This window comes from Trachinotus anak, unplaced genomic scaffold, assembly GCF_046630095.1.
Source record: "Trachinotus anak isolate AG129_WGS33_773 ecotype Australia unplaced genomic scaffold, CSIRO_AGI_Tana_v1 ptg000009l, whole genome shotgun sequence".
NCBI classification, from domain to species: Eukaryota; Metazoa; Chordata; class Actinopteri; order Carangiformes; family Carangidae; genus Trachinotus; species Trachinotus anak.
Genome location: NW_027273860.1, coordinates 8178952 through 8200621, shown reverse-complemented (window position 1 = coordinate 8200621; position 21670 = coordinate 8178952). Strand labels below are relative to the sequence as shown.

The 21670-nt window shown below is 39.2% G+C and overlaps 3 protein-coding genes across 5 annotated transcripts in view; 1 reads left to right on the top strand and 2 right to left on the bottom strand.

The window, feature by feature from the left end:
• Positions 1–2653, bottom strand: part of lmbr1 (limb development membrane protein 1) — a 35612-nt gene extending 32959 nt beyond the window's left edge. The window contains exon 1 of one of the 3 annotated variants that reach the window (XM_071485005.1): positions 2417–2653. In XM_071485005.1, coding sequence (XP_071341106.1) covers positions 2417–2479 — 63 coding nt within the window. In that variant the 5' untranslated portion in view covers positions 2480–2653. The remainder of the gene's footprint in view (positions 1–2416) is intronic. The other 2 variants (XM_071485006.1, XM_071485007.1) reach the window with 2 other exon arrangements.
• A 105-nt stretch (positions 2654–2758) lies between these two features.
• nom1 (nucleolar protein with MIF4G domain 1) lies at positions 2759–11533 on the top strand. The gene is made up of 11 exons (XM_071485004.1): positions 2759–3917; positions 4015–4127; positions 5815–6010; positions 6703–7026; positions 7169–7279; positions 7564–7734; positions 8386–8507; positions 8643–8775; positions 9776–9907; positions 10024–10133; positions 10572–11533. Exons 1-11 carry the CDS (start codon positions 2991–2993, stop codon positions 10747–10749), a joined length of 2517 nt encoding a protein of 838 aa, XP_071341105.1. The 5' UTR covers positions 2759–2990; the 3' UTR covers positions 10750–11533.
• A 1564-nt stretch (positions 11534–13097) lies between these two features.
• Positions 13098–16330, bottom strand: mnx1 (motor neuron and pancreas homeobox 1). The gene is made up of 3 exons (XM_071485013.1): positions 15556–16330; positions 14602–14762; positions 13098–13974 (listed from the first exon to the last, which is right to left on the bottom strand). Exons 1-3 carry the CDS (start codon positions 16058–16060, stop codon positions 13687–13689), a joined length of 954 nt encoding a protein of 317 aa, XP_071341114.1. The 5' UTR covers positions 16061–16330; the 3' UTR covers positions 13098–13686.
• Positions 16331–21670: the final 5340 nt, after the last annotated feature.

The following is a 21670-nucleotide window of genomic DNA, read 5'->3' as shown; positions in this document are numbered from 1 at the left end:
GGAGGTACATAGTGTTATATAACAGCTGTAGCAAAAGCTGTTTTTCTTATCACTAGCAGTCCCCTCCCAAATGAAAGAGACATTAATTTCCAAGCTACAAACTCAGTAATTACATTGGCTTAAGCAAACCCACTATCCATAAACAAACCCAATATAACACAATCGGGTGCACAGGGCTGATAAACTGGCACAGACACAGAGACACAACAGTCTGTGGAAAGATAACAGCCAGCCACCACCACTGTGACTAGTCTAGATATTACTGTTTTCCCACAAAATTCAGAGTCATACAGTGAGCTACAGAGAGGGAGCAGGTAATAACGAGTCAGACTTCTTCTTAGCAGTTTGAAAGCATCCCCAACCAACTTAGCAACAGAATTTCACACCTTTATGATACATGAACTCAAGTTCGAGGTGACGGACACTTAATTACAGGGGTCTCTTCAGGTCTACTCACTTGAATATTCCTGCAAGCATGTATTGATCAGGCGCTGTAGTACTCACCGCTTCCAGCAGTAATTTCAGCAGCGTGAACAAGAAATGTGGGTTCCTTTTGCAGTTTAGTGCAAAAAAAGATCTGGATGTCTGCTGAACAAACCTAAACACTTGGTTTTTTAAGTTTGACCATGCGCACAAAAAAGATGATGGCTAGGAGGAATAAAGTGATGCTGAGAAGTCTGTATTGTAGTTCGAAGTACACGATGAACTGTCTCCTAATTGCAACATCAAGGAACTTAACAATTTGTTCAACACAGCATATGTAGGGCTGATAATGATGTTAGAGCCTTGTTTGGAGGTGGCAGGGAAAATGTAATTACTGACCAGACCACATGTAAATTATCAACGTGCTATCCTACCTTTACCTGATTACTCACAGTAACCTGATTTTCTCTAACATAGGCACAGCATTCTTTAATCATTTTCTTTACAGTAAGGCCCATTGTGGAAGACTTAGGTGTTTCCCACACCTAAGGTCTAGTAAGAGCATAGTATTTTCATGAGTCATGTTTACTAACTTTAAACAGAATAGCCTTGACTACAAAATAAGCAAGGACAACAATAAAAATCAATCCAATGGTGCCATTATTTAAATCCATCTATAAACTGAGTCACCATAAGCATTAAGGTTAAATGACAGTGAAATGAGAAAATCATGCAAAGAGATCTAAGGTGAAGAATATTAATAGGGGATACCGAGAGCCATGTGAAGAGAGATGTGTAGGATAAACTGTGAAAGCTGAATCTGAGATGTTCAGCCTGTCTACTAGTGAGTCATTTGATAGTTTGTATATTCCAAAAGTGTCTGTGAGGAATAATCGACAAGACCAGGTCCAAACAAAGTGTCCCCTCTTGAGCTTTCTAACTTACGCTGTTTTTTTCTGAAACTTTGGCTAGACATCGAGACACTCTAAAAATCATTCTGTTTATGGCGAAGGAAGATCATCATCATCATTACTGTATCGTGCTTTTGCAAGTGGCCAGCCAACAAGGTCTCATATGACACAGTAAAGCTGCAGTGGGAGTCATTTGTCAGATCAAAGTATAACCTCTAACATATGATTACATTACAAAGAAAGAACTTTGTGTCCTGCCCCAAGCCTGATAAATAGATTCTGCAAAACAGATCTCTTCCTAATACACAACTCAAGTTATTGATAATCATCCAACCAGATGAACTCATCAGAAATTAGATTTTCTACCATTAAATAATCATATAATGAAAAAAAAAATCTTATTGGAATTATAAAGCAAACAAAGGCTTTCCTCTTCTTATTTTTATTTTTTTTTAAAATAGAAACACAAACAGATCTTTGAAATCCTGCTTTACATAAGGTCCTAAAATGTAGTTATATTTAATGAAACGATGTGTTCTTTAATTTGGTCTGTACCATATTTAAATTGAAAATGTGTGTTTAAACATATGAACCCATTTCCACCAACAACCATGAATGACTTGGAGAATAATATAGAAGCATACAAAATAAAGGCTTTATCTCTCCAATTCAGGGACACTGTATTACTAAGAAATGGGACATTTTGTCCATGTCCCAGTTAAAGATCCTCCTTGTGAAGGGCTAGCATATTTATTAAAAGTCTGTTCAAATATCCCCAAGCAGTACGTTAGTTAAGCCTGACTATTGTAATCAGATAGTTAATGGTAGCTAGCGTTAACGATAGCTAACTTTAATTAGCGCGTCCACTTGGTATTTTTCATCTAAACAACATTTGTTCAGCAACCTGGCCGTACATGAAAAACCACATTTTCAGGTGCATCGCAACATGAAGTGTCAAGCTTTATAAATTCTGCCGAGTCAAACTGACAGCTGATGCTAACGCTAGCCACCATTAACGTTACTGTGCAGTAGAGGACGTTGTTAGCTAGCCAGCTAGCTTTGGCTAGCCGTACGTTACTTACGATGTACTCTCGAACTTGGCTGTGGAAATTCTGCTCTCTGATGGTAACATCGTCTTCTTCCATTCTTCATATTGCAAATACAAAAAAAGCTACAGACTCACTACATGCTAGCTCGTATAACTGGCATCATCGACAACAGCAACAACAACAACAACAACAACTCTGGACGTCTTGCCGGCTCTGCAAAAATTGCTCTGACTGGTTAAAAGACAGTTTACATCGAAGGGAAACCGCTCAGTGCTAAAAAAAAAAAAAAAAAAAAAAAAAAAAACGCCCCAAAATAAATGACGTCATTACCATGCGTCAGCTCTCCGGCGTGCCCTGGAAGGAAATGGTCACATGTTTGTGGGTCAAGTCAACAAAATAGTCCTCATGGAGATACATGTGCAGGTATTTATCTGTCTTAAATAGTCGACAGCTCTCGTTCCTTGCTTCTTTCGGTTGTTTCAAACCACAAATAACATTAGCCTGTTAGCCAAACCGACCAGCCGTGTGTTTTGAAAGAAGGCTAGCGGGTTGAGGTTAACGCAATCCAGCTCATAGTGAATGAATATATCGAGTTAAATTTGTAGAGATGAAGGAAAAATGGAAGCACGGCAAAAGCAAAAAGAAGAAGGGAAACGCCGTGTTACAGAAATACATGGTGGCCGTGGGCGACTTTGTTAAAAGCAAAAGTGGTACAGAAGAAGAAGAGCATGACCATGGGTTGAGATTTGTGAAAAAGAAAAGCAGGAAGGAGATACGCAAGGAAAAGCGAAAAATGAAAAAAGCCAAAATGAAAAGTCACTATGAGGGGAACAAGACTCTCAGTTTACCCACTGGTGATGGTGAAAACTCGGGGATACGAGCTGAGAAACAAGCACAGGTGCAGAAGAAGAAGAAAAAGGAGAAAGCTAAGAAAGAAGTGTCAAAAACACCATCAAACCAGTCTGATGGTGATACTGCAGAAAAATCAGTGAACTCTAAAGTGCCGTCATCTGCCAAGAAAGGTAAGAAAATTAATAAGCTTCAAGAATCCAGAAAAATGGCACTTATGGAAGCAAATGAACAAGAGGAAAGAGAAATAAAGAAGCTAGAGCGCTACCTGGGATTAAACAAAAGGAAAAACAAGAAAAGCCTCCCACAGTCCTTTGTGGCTGATGGACTTGATTACATCCTTGGCGCGCTTGACTCTGGCTCATCAGCTGTAGGCATGTATGATGATGATGATGATGACATGGACATGGCTAAAGAGAACTTTGAAAAGCTTGAGGAGAATGAGACGCAGTTGTCAGAGGACGATGAAGAACCTGGAGATGAATCATTAAGTGAAGGTAGTGATGAAGATATGGCTTCATTTGATGGAGAAGATGAGAATAAGGATGATGATGATGATGATGAAATGGTTGATGAGGAGGAGGAGGAAATGGATGATGACCAAGATGAGATGGTTGAGAGTGATGAAAATGAAGGGGAAACAGTGAATGAAGAAGACAATCCTGACACAACGACATCAGAAACTGTGAGTTCACAAATTTGAAATATGTTTAATTCCTTTCATAGACATCTTGTCAACCATATAACAGATCTAATCCTACTTTACATCTTCCACTGTATAGGTGTCTTCTACAGCTGGTAAGTATGTGCCGCCTCATTTGCGTAACTTTGGAGATGACAAACGCAAAGCTGAGCTCGAGAAACTGAAGAGGAACGTGAAAGGCCTGGTGAACAGGTAAAAGTCTGAGCACAGCACTACACACATCTCAAACCATTTCCTCACCAATTAACCCTCCTGTTATGTTCCGGGTCAAATTGACCAGTTTTAAAGTTTGAAGATCTAGGAAAAATAGTTAAAAGTATTTTTTCAGTATGAAACTTCTTCTGCTTGCCTTAATTTGTGTAATCAACATATAATATGAAAATGATTTGCAACCACCCCCTGCATGTTTATATCAAACTTTAAATGTTATGTTTCAATGTTATGTAAAACTATTGTGTTTCATATGTTGGTCTTTCAAAAGCAATAAAGTGGTGAAACATTTAAAAAAAAGTTTGAACATGCATTTTTTTTAATGAAAAATGAGTGAATTATCCTAATTGAACCATTACCTGTTAGAGGTAAGGAACACCATTGCACTAAATATTGATAGAATAGTTAGTAATGGAGTTAGTAATTAAATATTCACAGTGCTTGTTAGAAGTTTTTTGGCATCTTTTGGATAATTAAACATGCACTGGGTCAAATTGACCCGGGAACACCATTGCTGTTCCTGACAAATGAACATAACAGGAGGGTTAAATCTTCCACTTGATGCTAGAAAAATGAATTTTGCGAATTTAATGATGAAAATCCCACCCTTAACTCTTTCTATTAGAAAGTAAATTTTTGTGGCTTATGTATCATGAATTTGGTACATACAGTTTTGGACCCCACTGTATATGAAAATTCCACCCTGTATGCTTCTTTCTTGCTTTGTTTGGTCTAATAAAGCTCAGTGATGAAGGACATAATTATTGTATTACCCATGAGAGGAGCGAGGCCTTATCTTCCCAAATTTGTCATTTTATCATTTTATCATTACATTGACCATATAACTAACAATATGGATAGATATTAAAATATCAGCAACAGCCTTATGATTTCCTCTTAGCTTTTTTCTACAAGAAAAAAAAAATAAAACAGTAAATTTTGTAATTAACAGTACATTTAATGCTTGGAAATACAAGGCCAAGGAATAGAAATCCCATACAAATTTGGAAAAACTAATCAATAAATATTCAAGCACGGCCAACCACTGGGAGACGTGGATAAACTGGGGAAATCAGAAATGATCAGATATTGTAAACCACACTTCAGTACTTTCATCTCAAGAAATAAAGAATGAATACAAACTAAGAGACATAAAAAATTTCTTAAGTATTTGCAGTTGAAAAACTGGAAAACAGAAAACTTTGACCTCAGGAGTAGAGTTTCAACTCCAACCCACAGTCCAAAGCTCACAGATATTCAGTTTACAGCGACATAAAACAGAAAAGCAGCAAGTCTTCTCATTTGAGAAGCTGGAACCTACAAACGTTTAACAGTTTTTTTGCTTAATAGATAACTTCAACAATCATTTGCTCATCAAAATTGTTGGCAGTTAAACTTCTAATCAAGTAATTGACTAATTGTTTCGGCACTGTGGAGATGCAACCTAAATATTTGAAGATTTTGAAGAGACTGTCTTGTTCTCATAAAGATCCTTCTACAGAGTTCAGAAGAGAACTTGCTTCAAATATTTATAGATACCAATGGAAATGGGTGGAAATTGACTCTTGTTGGTCAGTGTTTTAGTCAGAATAACCACTGACTGCTGATTCAGATCTCAGGTCAGTTCTCTTAAACTAGGTATTTCTCGCATAATTACCAACTTCTTCAGGCTGAGTGAGCCCAACATGGCATCCATCAGTGGCCAGCTGGAGGAGCTGTACATGAGCTGCAGCAGGAAGGACATGAATGACACCCTGACAGAGGTGCTGCTAGCGGCCTGCGTCACCCCGGCCCTGATGCCTGACAGACTGCTGATGGAGCACGTCCTGCTGGTCAGCGTCCTCCATCACGCCGTCGGGTTGGAGGTAAAGACAGCCGCTTCAGTACTTTCTTTGGAGTTTATACACATTAAAAAAAAAAAAAAAAATAGCTTTGATTTCTGGAGGTATTTTATTTAGAGGACCTCCATTTCACTCTCAGCTCCACTGACTGCACTGACAGCAGGAGCAAGGCTGCTTTTGGTCTTACCAGCACGTGTGTGAGGAAGTAAACAGCAACCACTGATTTGGGAACTAACATAAGCTTTTTGGATTATTCATCGGAGGCCTTTTTTTCCAAAGGGATTAGCTGCTTTTGCAAATCTCAGTTGTACACTCAAGCCCTTTTAATGAATTGGAAAGTGACATCTAACACCTTGGTTTCCTTCATTTAAGGATTGTTATCTCCACCCTGGCAAACAAGAACACAGTGGGTCATCAGTAAAAATTACATGACATTTTCCAAAATAAGACAGTTAGAAGCACACAACAGTAACATTGCTTGTCTGAACTCCATTAGGTTTGACTTTACTCTGTTTGTGCACTGTTCTACAATGTAATGGGCAGATGTTTCATGTGTGTTTATGTAATTAGGTTGCATTGTGGGGTTTGTTTACAACCTTTGTGGGTTTATATTACACTCATATTCATTATATGTCAACATCAAGATATTAACATTCCTATATCAAACAGTACAATGAAGCACAAGTCTGAAATGCTCACATTTCATTATTTTGCAGGTGGGGGCCCATTTTCTAGAGACAGTTGTGCGAAAGTTTGACGAGTTGTACAAGAACCCAAGTGAAGGCAAAGAGTGCGACAACCTGGTGGCCATTGTTGCTCACCTCTATAACTTCCAGGTGGTGCATTCGCTCCTCATCTTTGACATCCTGAAACTTTTAGTGGGAGCGTTTACAGAGAAAGACATTGAATTAGTTCTGTTTGTGCTGAGGAATGTCGGCTTCGCCCTGAGGAAGGACGACGCTCTGGCTTTGAAGGAGCTCATCTCTGAAGCCCAACGCAAAGCCACCAGTTTGGGGTCAAAGTTTCAGGATCAAACCAGGGTAGGGAATAAGTAACTCAAGCAAAGAGAATCAATTTTTAAATATCTAAAATCTCTCATTGACTACAGTGTTGTGAAATTGATTTCTCAGTTAAGTGTGAATTTTGGATGCTTATCTTCGTCGTGTTTTAACTCATCCTCAGGTGCGTTTCATGTTGGAAACCATGCTGGCTTTGAAGAACAATGATATGCGGAAGATCCCAGGCTATGATCCTGAGCCTGTGGAGAGACTGAGGAAGTTGCAGAGGACACTGGTGTGTGAGGTTTACAACATGGCCATATTTGGTTACATTACTGGACATACATTTAAATTTCAACTGTAAACCTCACAGGGACTGTTTTGATTTTGCATACTGATAGTATTTCCATAGCAGCTTCCACCTGTACCACCAGGTGGCTCCAGAGTACCACCTCTGCAGACTCAGAGTCCAGAGTGTTGCTAATGCTTTTGCGATTGCAGGTGTTCTTACATTTTTGTAAAACTGGTGTTTCACTTGGTGCACTTGAGACTGATTGCTGGTGAATGTGTGTTACTTAGATTCACCGCAGTGCAGGAGGCAGTGACCTGAAACTGAGGGTCTCTCTGGACAGTCTCCTGGCTGCAGAGCAAGTCGGCCGCTGGTGGATCGTCGGCTCCTCCTGGAGTGGAGCACCCATGATCGGCGAACCAGGGAGCACATCCACGAAACAGAGCACTGCTGAAGGAAAGGTAGAGTACAGGAACCGCAGAAAATACCAGGATTGCAGCAATGTGCAGTATTTTTTTTTTATTTTATTTTTTTTTCCACAAAGTGCAAATTTTATTCAAATTATTATATTAACTAATTTCTTTCCACATGTAATATTGGTTAAAAAATTAAAACTATTTAAAATGAAATATTTACTGACTTAACATCAAATAATCTTTATTAACCACAGCTGAATTACCTATGCCATTACCAGAACAATCAGGAGGCTACAGTATGGTCAGTATTAAGACCCAGTTTCAAAACCTTAATACTGTTTTTTGATGCCAACCAAAATGTGACAGTAGCACTGAGTTTCCTTGGTCATATTAATAATATTGTTTACTTATTCCTTGTTCAGATAGTTCCTTGTTTACATCAAAATTTTGCCAGCTTTAGAATATTTTATTTATACTTTGATTTGTGTACTTTAGTGTGTGTTTAGACACAGTGAGAGGTGTATCTTGTCTTCTGTTAAAAGAGTGGGTTTTACAAAAAAAACATTTTTATATTTTTCAAAGTAAGGTTTTAGTATTATTTAAGAATCAGTAACAAAACTCAGAAATTATGGAACTGTGTGTTTGGCCTTAGCAACATCTCTCACTTAAATGTTGTCACTGCTTTATTTGTCTCAGTTTAGTGCCAAAGTCTTAGAGCTGGCCAGGAAACAGCGGATGAACACTGAAGTAAGAAGAAACATCTTCTGCGTTGTTATGACCAGCGAAGATTACCTGGACGCATTTGAGAAACTGCTGAGGTTTGTTACAGCTCACGTCTTTGTCTTTATGTCAAGCTGGTGAAACAAAAATGGAAAGAAAGAAATTTATTGTAGCAGCCTTTCATTTTCAAGGATGCTGCTGTTTCAAAGCCTTTTTATTTATTCTGTGTGAAGGATGGGCCTGAAGGATAAGCAGGAGAGAGAGATCGTACATGTTTTGATGGACTGCTGTCTGCAGGAGAAAACCTTTAATGCCTTCTACGCTGTACTGGGAGAGAAATTCTGCTCCCACGACCGCCGCTTCCAGGTACTCCAGCTAAGCCTTAACAAAGGGCATAATAAAAAACCAAAGTACTCTCACTAAAAATATTTATAAAATAGTACATAAGCTAATATATTCTTTTTAAAAGATTTCAGTCTGCTTTATTGGATGTCTGTGAAGGGAACAATAAAATCATAATTTAAAAACATTTCCATCACATCTGTATATATCAAAGATACTTGTAATAATAAATGTTGTTTCTTTCATCATTATGCAATCAAAGGTAGCATCAGTTATGTGTTTTTTTTTTCTGCAGTTCTCATAATTATTTTAACTGCAGTATTTGTATTATTTCTTCCGTAAATGTACATGATGCCTGCTCCTCTGAAAGTCATAGTTCACTCTGTACATGGTCCATAACTTAATGCCGACCACGAGCAGGTTGGGTGGAAATGTCACTGTACACAAGTGGATTTGTGTTTTGAAGGTAGATAAATTACACTCTGAAAAAAGGTCGAATCACCCGGTGTGTGTGTGTGTGTGTGTGTGTGTGTGTGTGTGTGTGTGTGTGTGTGTGTGTGTGTGTGTGTGTGTGTGTGTGTGTGTGTGTGTGTGTGTGTGTGTGTGTGTGTGTGTGTGTGTGTGTGTGTGTGTGTGTGTGTGTGACCACCCAGTCTCTTAAACTGTGTGTGACCTGCCAGTGGCCTACAGTTCACCTCTGCAGTGTGGGAGTCTCTCACACCTCTCACCTCCTTATATTATTTGACTCAGTCTGTGATTACAAACAATGGGGGCGAGACCACACTTCCTACTTTACTGCCATGTAGGCCACAGGTTCATATCAGAAACTGATGACCATTGTCCTCATCAAAGAGCTCGAACCGGGGCTGGAGGGAATGTTTGCTTTTCACATGTAAACTGGATCAGGATGAGAGGATTACCTGTGCAGGGGAGAAGATTACTGATGTTTGTAGTTTCCACTACTGTTTTTGAGAATTTAGTGCAACCATACAGTCTTTTAATTTGATGTCCCGTGTTTTCCTAGATGACTTTCCAGTTCAGCCTATGGGACAAGTTCAGGGAGCTGGCCAACCTTCCCAGCAGCACCTTTAACAATCTGGTTCAGCTGGTCACCCGCTTTCTTCAGAGAAACTGTCTCCCACTCTCCATCCTTAAAGTAAGAGACATGTATGCTGAAGCTTTCACTCTATTATATTCATATATTTGATGTTATAAAATCAATGAAATCCTACATCATATTAATTACAGTTACCTCTGTGTATTTCTGTGTAGGTAATAGAGTTTGGGGAACTAGATAAGCCTACAGTGCGCTTCTTGCGTCAGGTGCTGACTAAATTACTAAAAGAAACTGAACCAGAGGACCTAGCCAACATCTTTGGAAGGTAAGCTTCATTGTGCGTTCACTTTGTTCTTAAAGGTTTGGAGAATTAAGCATGTAAATTATTGTAAATTAAGTAGAAAAACAAAATCAAGAGTCTACTCAACAGCCATGAAATCAGCTCTGTGAGGCTAAGGAGACTTTTAATGGAAAAACCACAAATGTGAATCTCATGGTGTCACTAGAGAAGAACTCGGGGTGACCAAAGTTATTAGGATTCATCCTTTGGGGATTATGAATGTTTGTATAGAATTTCACGGCAATCCATCCAATAGTTGTTGATATATTCAGTGAAAGTGTTGGAGACAAAAATTGCCACCCACAACTGTTTGGCAATGTTAACCTATAGGAGCCCACATCTTGTCAAACCTCTCCTCTTCACTGCTTGGGACTATGTGACCGTCTGAAAATCAATGTCCCTCATTGTTTTCCCGTCCACCAGGATTTCAGGAATTCCCAAGCTAGGAATGCTGCGGGAGGGCTTGAAGCTTTTCATCAGCCACTTCCTCCTGAAGAATGCCCAGTCACAGGGACCAGCTGAGCAAGCAGCGATGCTGTCAGAGCGCGCCCAGGTCGCCACCAAAGCCATGGAGGCCAAAGAGGCCAAGCTCAAATTGTAAAACACACAACAGACGCGCTTTCAAACAGAAATGTGCAACAGAAGAAGGCAAGTTGGAGTGAAATGCCTCTTAATAAAAAGGACAGAAACCTACACTTTACTTTAAAGAAGAACAAAAATAGGATCTTGATATTAAATCTATGTTTTTGCTTGAGGGAGTCCTTGTACATAATATTTTTTCTGTGAAGGTTTTTTAATATGCGGGGTAACAAAGTTTCTCTCAAACAGATTTAATATTGTTACATTACCACAGATGTATCTTATGTTTAATGATAATTTGATAGTAATGCATTGGATATTTTATATATTTCAGCTCCCAGATACATTGTCCATAATGGTGCTTCTATATTTAAGGAAACAGGGTTAAAATGTCAGAGAGTTTTACACTTCACCAGGTTTGTTTTACATCCAGGAACTGAAGTGGAAACATGAGTCATAAAAGCCTCAATAAATCAGACATTTTGCCTAAAGCTCTGAATTATTTGTGAAGAGAAGATCTTCTCTTCTCTCATTTTTTCTTCTTTAATGCTTAGATGTTTTTTTTCTGAGACGGCCCTCATGGAGGCAGCATACAGCAAGAGTTAACATCACAGGGTTTGGACGCCTGGAACCATTCTGCTGGGCTTTACTGAGTCTATTTACACTTTCACAAAATATAGCACATTATAATACAGTCTTTTTCAGCCTTAAACTCAATTGATTTGTGAACTTTGTATGTTTTTATCTCATCCGTTGATATTTCCACTTGTCTGCTCTGAGTGTGACATAAACAAGAGCAGTGAGAATAGAGGGACGGTGGAGTCGTTCATTCAGTGTTTACACGCCCTGATGAAATGACCTGGGGCCTTGAGTCTAGCCTTTTCTGTTTGCTCGCTGACACCAGTATCTCCCCGCGTGGTTAGCATAGCAGAGTCGTTCTGTTACATTTGATACTTGCTCCTATTAATTAGCTCCATTGGTGCGGCTTGTATCAATCTAAAGCTGGAGCAGGGTCTGAGGTCAGGAATGGGCCACCGAGGTCAACCAGAGGAAATGCCCTCCTCTAGTACACAAACCACACAGTAGGCTCATACTGAAGGGAGTACAGAGGTGTTTAAATTACAGGTATGATTCAGTGTTTTGATGACAAAGAGCACACCCTTCCATCAACACAAGGACACACCAGAGATGGAGAATACTGGGAGAAAAACCTGAGAATTAGTCACTCAAAAAAATGGTGATAGCGGGATCAATAGGCTCACTGTGCAACCCATACACTGGCCATTGTCTGCAGCCGCGCGCCACAGAGTTGCCATCAGCTTTACCTGGTGTGCTCCGGTTGGGCTTGACCCTCAGCTGAACTTTGATTTTAGTCAGCTAAAGCTAAAGCAAACAGCTGAAGATAACCAGCAGATCCCTCAGTAATCCTGTTACAAATGGCCCATAATCAGTCAACCCCTGCTATAGTATAACGCTGATGACGGTGTGAACAGTGATAACGAGTAAGACCATTCTGTGGGCTGTGTTTGCTGGAAAGCAACTGATGCATAGTGTAAGCACATGCACGAGTGAGTTATCAAATTGTCCCAATAGCTCAGTCATATTGGTAGACATAAGATTACAAAACAAAGGACTATGCTGGGAAAAAAAAAATCATATTGGATATCAATATAGTAGCTGATAAGGCACCCTAAATAAAAACACGTTTTGTGTAGTAGGAAAGTGATGCTGATGGGATGTTTGTTTTGCATTTGATGAAGTCTACTCTTATTTTCTTGTAAAATACAGAGCCCAGCACAAAGTCATGTGGACAATTTATAGATGCATTATGGTAATAGTTTTTCATCATGACTTATTTTCAGTTATAATCAAATCAGGACAATTTTACATCTTGTGTCCAATTTCAGTGATCCCCCATTCGAATACCTTCAAAATAAAATGTGAGAGTCTATGATTTTGACAAAAATGGCTTAGGGCCTAATTTACTGTAGCAGCATTTAAATTGCTCTTTATAAATGGGGGAAAATATATATATTTAGAACATTTGGACTTGTAAATGAGTTTGAAATTATTTCAGGTCTGAAAATAGTGCCTGCAGCTGTCGCTTAACAAGCCGTTTAAAAGGTTTATTAATACGGGCCCATTGCTAGTGTGGTGTGAAATGTTTCCTCCGTCTGCTGCCTGCTCGCTGTTTGCTCTCACTGCACGTTTGCACAGATCCGACAGCGCTATTAACAGTAATTCCCATGACCCCACCTGTCAGAGCAAGGAGAAAAACACAAGCCTCTGTCCGGGCTGCAGCTCTGCGAGGAGCTAGGTCGTAAATCAAGGGACTAGATTTAAATAAAAAAAAAAAAAAGGAAAAAAGAATTTTATACAAAAACATTTTATTTCACATTGTTTGCACCGAGAGAGACGCTAAACAATAATTTAGCATGCACTGGTATGACCATTTTATAAATACAGTATAGAAAAATAAACATACATTTTTTTTTTTCCCAGCGTGATATGACACACTACGGAAGTATAACACCACAAAGAACAAAATAAGGCCAAAATAACAACAAATGGCAGCAGATTATAGACTGTGTGTGCTGTGGGATATTATTGAAAGGCTATTGCTGGGGAAACTAACCATCACTGCACGGAGAGATTGCGAAGTCCTGAGCCAGTTTACAGCGTTTTGCATATAAACCATGCAATGTCACAGTGTCACTATAGCCGAGTGCGGAAGGGTGTTCCTACAGAGTGTGTATCATGAAACTTAAATATCCTGTTTTTATTGCGTGTTTAGTAGCCTATGACATGAGGGTCATTTCACCTAAATTTTATTCTTTTCATGACAAAAAAAAATGCTCATTTATTCCATGTAGGTGATTAGAGGTTGGATTACATGCAACTGCATTTTATAGCGAAAATCCCCCACAGTCATTATAAATGGAGACCACCTTCTTCTTCTTCAGGGCTGAGGACTTATGTCACTGGTGTGATTCCTCTCGTCGTCCGAGGAGCAGTCTGACGAGTTGTACAGGAAATTATCGCCTTCGTCGTCGTCACTGTCCCTGAAGTCTCTTATTCTGCCATTTTTTGAGTCTGTCTTGCTGTGATAATCCGACTGTTCGAGTCCGTCAGATTTCTCCTGGCCGCTCTTGGTGCCCTTTTGCTTCTCGGCCTCCTGGGCGGCCTGCTCTTTGGCCTTCTTACTTCTCTTCCACTTCATTCGTCTGTTTTGGAACCAGATTTTGACCTGGAGAAATGAAAAACCCTTTAGTTGAATTGAATGAAGCATCTAGGCGCTGTAAAACAGGAGAGTTCGCTCTGTGGCCAAGTGACAGCAGCGGTTTCTTCAGGCTGGGGAACTTTGCTACACATCATTTTTGAACCCCTGTCTCCTCTTATTACCTGTCACTTCAGAAATAGGCACAAAATGCGCCAAAATACACAAAAATTATATAAAAACAAGAAAGTCAACTGTGCGTAACTGTGCGTAAAGACTGCGTAAAGGTCAAAATGACAACCTGGCACTGACCTCCTGGTTGTTCAATTATCCGACACTGAAAACATGTCCAAAATGTTCTTGTTTTGAGATTTTAAAAATGCCTTGAATTAAGTAAAACATGATATAGATGGGAAGACTCAACTGCCATTTCCATTGCAATTTAGATACCAGTGGTGTGATGGAAAAAATTCAAAACAAGTGAGATGAAAAATGAGATTTCACAATAACATTTTTTTTTTTTTTTTTTACTATAAATGTATTTTTCATATTAAAAGCCAAGTTTAAAAAAACCCTTTTCTAGGGTGAACCCTTTCAAAATATAACTGTGACACCAAAATAAGTTTAATGTAAATCGTGTGTGCAGACATCATTTACCTGCGTTTCCGTCAGCATGAGGGACGTGGCCACTTCAAAGCGCTTCGGTCGTGACAGATACTTATTCAGTTTGAATTGATGCTCCAGCTCCAACAGTTGCTGACTGGTGAATGCAGTTCTGGGTCTTCTGCACTTGCCAAGCAAGTTGGACTGTGCCTGAGCTGCAAGAAAAAAAACCAACATAAATTTCATGCACTTTAAAGGGTTTTAACGTAATTCCTGACACACAAACTGGATCCAATAACGTCCACAGCCAGCAGCCAGTTTATGGCAATAATTGATATTAAAAATAATAATTATATAGCATTTCGACAGGTTTATGTTGCAAGGGAAATTAGAGCCATCTTCAAAATCAGAACAAAATTGCCAACCCTCGGCTGTTATTGTATTATAAAATCTAATCTCTGAGCTCCCTGTTTAAGCAAAAAGGTCGTCCACATATGAATATGTCCATAGAGAAGCTATTTGCCACTCCATTTTGAACAAATCTGTTAAAACGAGCAGAAACAAAAAGGCAGTATCTGGTGAGCAAACAGCATGTCGACTGTGGGTTTCACACTCCTCTGCTACTTTCCCACTGTCCATTATCTGTCAATTTTAGTTCCTCTCAGAAAAAGCATCACTCTGTGACAGTCTTTTTCATTCAGACCATCTTAGTGCCCCAGAAATCTCCAAAACCGACTTTATTTTTGAAAGATAATAAGAATGCCATGCTAATCCACATGTGTCTTGAGCTGTGTTAAAGCAGCATCATTTAGGGCTTGTTAATAGCTATTAGCAAAATCACAACACATAAAGGAGACTTTTTGTTTGGGGACTATCAAATATTTTTTAGATCATCCTGGATCTACATACATAACTGATTGACTGTATAATATTTAGATTTATTTTATTTTATTATTTTTTTTTTTAAAGCCAGAGTATTCTGTAGTTCTAATAAAAAAAGATACTCACAGTTAAAGTCAGACATTTTGGGCAGCATCATCCCGGCTGTGGAGACGCGGAGCCAGTGGTCCAGCTGGAAGGTGCTGGCTGTCAGTTTGATTGGGTCACTGGTGTGGTGGTGATGGGAGCCGTGTGGATAGGAGTAGGACAGGGCAGGGTGTTGGCCTGTGAGGGCAGCAGCGGAGTAGGTATACATGGGATGGCCGTAGAGAGCCTGTGCGGGGATCCCTGCGGTGCTCTGCGGATGTAATCCAACCATGCTGTGCGGACTGTTGAGGAAACCCGGTTTAGGAATCAAGCCGCAGGTGGAAATCCTCGGCGGAGACGGCGTCTCGGCGCGTAAAGACTCGGCGCTGGTGGACAACTCCGGCGCTGCCACACTTCCAGACGAGGGGATGGAGGAAGAGGAGGAGGAGGAGGACAGGGAAGTCACAAGCGCAAGCGGGGAGGTCTGCACCTTGGGTGTATCGACTGCTAAAAGCGCGTCAATGCGAAAGTTTTTGGATTTCTCCATTGGGCCCCCGGTGCACGTCCTTGTCGCCTGTGCTGCTTGTTAAACGGAGGAGAAGTCAGTGCCGTTTTCCCACCTCTCAAAAGTTATGATGTGGGCCGGAGTGTGAGAGAGGAGCTCCGTGTGACACTTAATCCCCGTCAGATGGAGGCGATTGGTGCAGCCCTCTGGCAGGGGGCTGTCCCAAGCTTTGTATCGGACCCAACAACGCCTCTCTGCTCTAATCACTGTAAAGCACGGTGCTGGCTGCCTTATTGCTTTCATAAAATATTGCTATTATAGGAAATTGACGCAAACGTTAGAAAAAAGCTGCAGTTTTTTTTTTTTTTTTTTTTTTTTTTTTTGGATCTGCTATAACTGGATATTATTACTTTTTTTTGTTGTATATAGTAACATGCGGTTCATTAACAGAGGGTTTGTCGAGTAAAAGTGTCCAAAGTGACTAATCATAAAGGAGGAATTGATTCGTTTTTATAGGGGCTGAGTGTGCTGCACACTTCTGGAGACTGGCTTTCCGCACATTTACATATCACCAACTTGACCAAGGTCATTTTCATAAACACAAACACTCCACATTATAAATCTTATCAAATTACGCTACATCAGGCCTACATTTATCTTCAAAATATTTTCTCTTAATGAAATGAAAATCCAATTATTTCTTTTTTTTTTCTTTTTCTTGCCGTCACTGATCTGTCTTGTGTGGTTCATCTGAGGATAGGAGATGATTTAGGGACAGTGAGCTTTACACCTGAAAAACATTCATATAAATATTAAGTATATTTATTAAGTAGGCTATTAAAGGACAATACTGCATGGTGGAAACGAGCAGCTGTTTGCTCCTAGTGCAAAACGATGCTAGCGTGTAGGGTGGTGTGCAAGGTTATAGGTGCCATCTTCAGTTATTGAATTTAGATAGAAAATTGAACAGATATATATATATATATATATATATATATATATATAAGACCGTGCGCAAAAATGATCATGTTGAGCGGAGGCACCGTGAGAGGCCAACAGGGAAATTGAAGTAAAAGCCTTCCTTCTGGTGACAGGCGCACACTGACATCTTATAATGGAGCTGTATATAACCAAATGAATGAGGTTACACCCTCGCTGCTTCTCACATGATGTTATCAGCAAACCAGCTTTTGCTTTGAGACTTTGGCTCACGGATTTCCGTGCTTCGCTGTGTGTGTGTTTTCCTATTAAATCTGAAAAAAATAATATCATCACGGGTTTTTAGTGTCAAAATAAGTCACATTTTGACACGGTCCGTGAGCAACGAGCAAGGAGGGGAAAAAATGTAATTGAAACCCTCGAAGTGTGATGAGGAGAGAGATGTAATAGGCCCGTGGCTCCTGGTGACTTCGGTCTAATAAGCCACTTAAAGTTAATGGAAGAGGAGGTCAAAATGAGAATTATTGACACCCCGTCGCCCTTAACCTGTCTACCAATAAAGCTGATTAGTTTTGGTCAATTCATCAGCCAACCGCGCTCCTGGGACGTTTATTTGCTCGGGGGAAATCAACAAGTCACCGGGTGGTTTCCAAGTAAAGGATCGCCATTTAATTGTGAACCTTGATGATCATGACCAATTACAGAATGATAACGGGGAGATTGATGTGGGCTGGGATGTGGGCCTGCGTGGAAAAAAAAAAAAAAAAAAAAAAAATAGAAGGAGACAGACGGGGAGCGACAGAGGGAGTCAGTTCACTGATGTGCTTCTGCCACCAGATATCCAAACTTAGTTTTGTGGGGAAATGGTGCAATAATGCCTGATGGGACCTCCAGCCTTCTAGACTTTGTCCTCGGTGTATGAGCATTTTCTTTTATAGATGTAGCCTGTGCTGGTTATTATTATTTTTTTTTTTTTAGCCTTTGCTCTCATTTGTTTTGCTGTAGCCTATAATATAATATCCTTGAGAGCGAGTGGGCCCATGAGAAACAGCGTGGCAGCTACTTTAAAATCATGATGCTATTGGGAAGGGCTAAATAAACACCCTCACCTCTGGACATTTAGCAGAACACGGTCGCCAAAACGGAAGTCTTATTTTGTAGTTTTCTCATCAATTAAACGCCTTTATATCCGCCATCTGCATGACTATTAGGACTATTATTATTATAGCAGCCGGACTCTTCATCGCCACAAGCCCGGGCTGCGGCTTGTCTCGGGCTCCTCGGGTTTAATTTCATTAAGGGGCCCGCATGAATATTTCTATTAAAGCAGTGGTGAAATATGGAGCCATTTAGCATTGGCCTTCACCGATCACCCAGATTTATCGCTCCTTTTCATCACATCCAGGGGAGAGAAAATTAATAAGGCACCCAAGATGGAACCGGACCCTAAAACCCCGGTCTTTCCTGAAAGCTGTTAATTTGCTCCGTAATTACTTTCACAATTAACTAAAATACAAATCAAAGTGACAAATCGGGATAGTTTATATATTAATTACGTGCGGCGCTTTAAAGGGACCTGCACTGTCTCCTTTAGTGCAACAAATAGGCGATGTTCACTTAAATTGGCACAAATGGTCGCTTCCATGAAATGTGTGAAGCTGCTGTTAAAAACATTTGTGGCTCATAATCATTTTTCCTATCTGATTTTTACCCAGACTGCCTGATTTGTGTCGGGAAAAATGAATATCAATGTCAATATCAATATCACTATGACACAGTTGGGGCTAGAGGAGAGACTGCAAGTGACATCGAGATCTCAAACTCGGTTTGAAATTCAATAACGTTGGTTAATCTGCCTCAGACGTGTTATCAATACACTTTGAATGGAGAGTATACCTGCGTCCCCTTCAACACAGTAAGCCCACAGTGTTATATATAGGCCCGATCAGATCTTATTGATGAAACCATTTGCCTGAGCCTCATGCTCATGCTTTTAAAGCTTTTATTCGTTCAGCCAATAAAAAACACGATGAAATAAGTCATCAGCTTGTTGACAAAGTGTAAAAAGGGTGCAATAATAATAATAATAATAGGAAGAATATACATCTTATAAAAACTTGTCTGAATAAGAAATAATAATCATATTATTGAAGCTTATCTTCATCTGCTGTGGAATTAATAGCTATTCACAATTGGAGATTTTTTTTTAAATAAAAGGAAAAAAATATATTGGATAAGTAAAAAAAAAATACAGAGAAAGTAATTAAAGAGTTTTCAGGTTAGAATTTTTATCTGTAACATGTATCCTATATCAAAACACACATTTAATTTTTTTTAAAGGCACAAGTTTATTAGAAGCCCCATGGCTGACTTCCATTATACTCACATTTTATTGGAAACAAAAATCCCACTTTTTAAGTCCCTATAAATGCCACTTAGCTGGCATTACTGGCTGGCTTTATTTTTGATTCAACAGAAGCTGGTTCCAAAGTGGAAAAGTCAGTAACACTGATATTTATAGACTCACACATAAATTTAAAAAATGACTACAAAGCTACTTTGTGCTGATTTGATAAGTGGTCAGACTTGGGATATTTTTTGCTCTATGCTCATTACAACAAGCAAACTCTCATTTACGGCGCTGTGTTAGATGGAAGGGGAGGAAAGATGGAGTGTGACATTTCTTGCTGACTTGGTCAGAGATGCATTGTTTTATAATAGTGGTTTTGTATTTGACATATAAAGTATTATTTTTAATAGCTTTTCTTGTAGGGCTATTGTATTGGATTCTCTTTTATTATAGGCTACATGTAAACCTAATAGCTTGGATATATATGATCAATTAATGTAGTCTTCTGTTGAAATTTGCATGACATCAGGCAGGTTCAAACAGAAATACAAACAAAACAAAAAATCCTTCTCCTACTGTTATGTAAATCATAATACTCATCATACTTAATGTCAACTTTATGTATAAAATGTTTATGTAATGCTTTTCAGAACAAATGTACATGCTTTGAAATCAAGGACAGACCAGTAGCTATAATACAAATGTCTATAGCAAAAACACAGACTATAAATTATCATCACACCAGCAATTTCATCATATTACTTAACAATGTTATGAGAGGACATTGTGAACATATATTACCACGTGTTAACTCTGACTCTGTCCTGCCGGTAAACTGTTATCTATTATTTCAGTCAACTCAGACTGAAAGGAGAAACTGTGTGTGATCAGCAGGAGATATAATTTCCACTTATGTGTGATGTAGAATATAATTTGCCCCATGAATGAGCCATGAGGTACACCACAGGTAATTTCTGAACATGTCAACACACTATTAGTTAAAATGATCATTCCAGTGCAACTCACTTCATCAGTACAGGTGGTGTATAGTATCAGGTGCAGCTCTAAAGTTATGCAGTATGAACATTCACCCACAGAGGTGTTCAGTAAGGTGTCAACACAGGAGCAGGTGCAGTATTGTGCTAATGGCTGAAACTGAAAGGAAAGTTTCCAGAAATTGCAATAATTGCAGCTAATAATACTAAAGGGATTTAAAGGCCAAAACCTAAATCAGACTCAAAACATGGACAAATACCAACCTCAACACAATGCCAATACTCCAGGGATTTTTGTGGCTCTTCCTTTGCTCGTGGCATAAAATGTTACCAATGATAACATTACCTGTTAAAGGAGTACCACTGATATTAATACTTAAATGAACACCAATGCCATTAACTAACTAACTTCGGAACCAGCAACAAAAGAGTTGGGGTCAAATTCTGCAAAAAACAGCATTGCAGTATACTGGGCATGGTGGAGAGAATTTAGTTTCAGCCTTGGGTCAGCAGCGAATGGCCATTCTGGGTATATTTGACTAGCCTGTGATCACCTCATGGGGATAAATACCAGTATTATTCCCCATACATAACAGTTATAGCTGCAGATATTTTAAATAAGTATTTTATTTTTCAGATTAAAAGTTGTAAGACTAACTTTCTCCAGACATCAATGTAAACATCTTGAGATCGTCTGATCATGTAAGTTTATTTAGTAATATAAAAACACATTTTGTGGCTGTTTACAGGGCCAACAATGAACTCTCAGCAACATATTATGTGATACTGTACATCCGAAATGTTCATAATGCCTTGACTGTGGTATTATTTTGTCAAGCTTAAATATGATTTAATGTCCTTTTATTTAAGTATTTATTTACTGTGTTTTATGATTCAGCTGTATAACAAGGGTTCTATAAAGAGTTTCTTGAAGCAGTAGAAATGATTGTGTTTACTGTGTCACTGTAAGACGTGGGTACCTCCTATGATAATGTACCACACCAGAAAATAAACTCTTCCCAAATGCTCACTAATAAACAGTCCATCCATTCATTCTGTCTTTGGCCGTGGCCCAAATCTTCAAGGAGATGCATGAGCAGCAAAAGTGTTTTTGCGCATATGTTAATTGTTGAAAAAAGTCCTGTATTTACATAATACGCCAACAAACTTCCTCTTCAGAGGTCAGCAGCTAAGTTCAACTGTGGGCCCGTTTTTTCAGCATTGACTAATGTTGTGCCATCATTTAACAGTTGCAGTGGAAACACAGACTTGTAAGTATTAAATGTTTTATTTCTTTTATCAGACTGCTTTTTTAGGATTGTAGCTGAGGACATACAGTACTGTGCAAAGGCTTTAGGCACTTTAATT

Excerpts from the sequence above, each read along its gene's own strand:
- nom1 (XM_071485004.1), top strand. The coding sequence starts at position 2,991 with ATGAAGGAAAAATGGAAGCACGGCAAAAGCAAAAAGAAGAAGGGAAAC. Across the intron at positions 7,280-7,563 it reads GGAAGTTGCAGAGGACACTG|ATTCACCGCAGTGCAGGAGG; the intron begins GTGTGTGAGGTT and ends TGTGTTACTTAG. Across the intron at positions 7,735-8,385 it reads AGAGCACTGCTGAAGGAAAG|TTTAGTGCCAAAGTCTTAGA; the intron begins GTAGAGTACAGG and ends TATTTGTCTCAG.
- mnx1 (XM_071485013.1), bottom strand. The coding sequence starts at position 16,060 with ATGGAGAAATCCAAAAACTTTCGCATTGACGCGCTTTTAGCAGTCGAT. Across the intron at positions 14,763-15,555 it reads CAAAATGTCTGACTTTAACT|CTCAGGCACAGTCCAACTTG; the intron begins GTGAGTATCTTT and ends TTTTTCTTGCAG. Across the intron at positions 13,975-14,601 it reads TCATGCTGACGGAAACGCAG|GTCAAAATCTGGTTCCAAAA; the intron begins GTAAATGATGTC and ends TCATTTCTCCAG.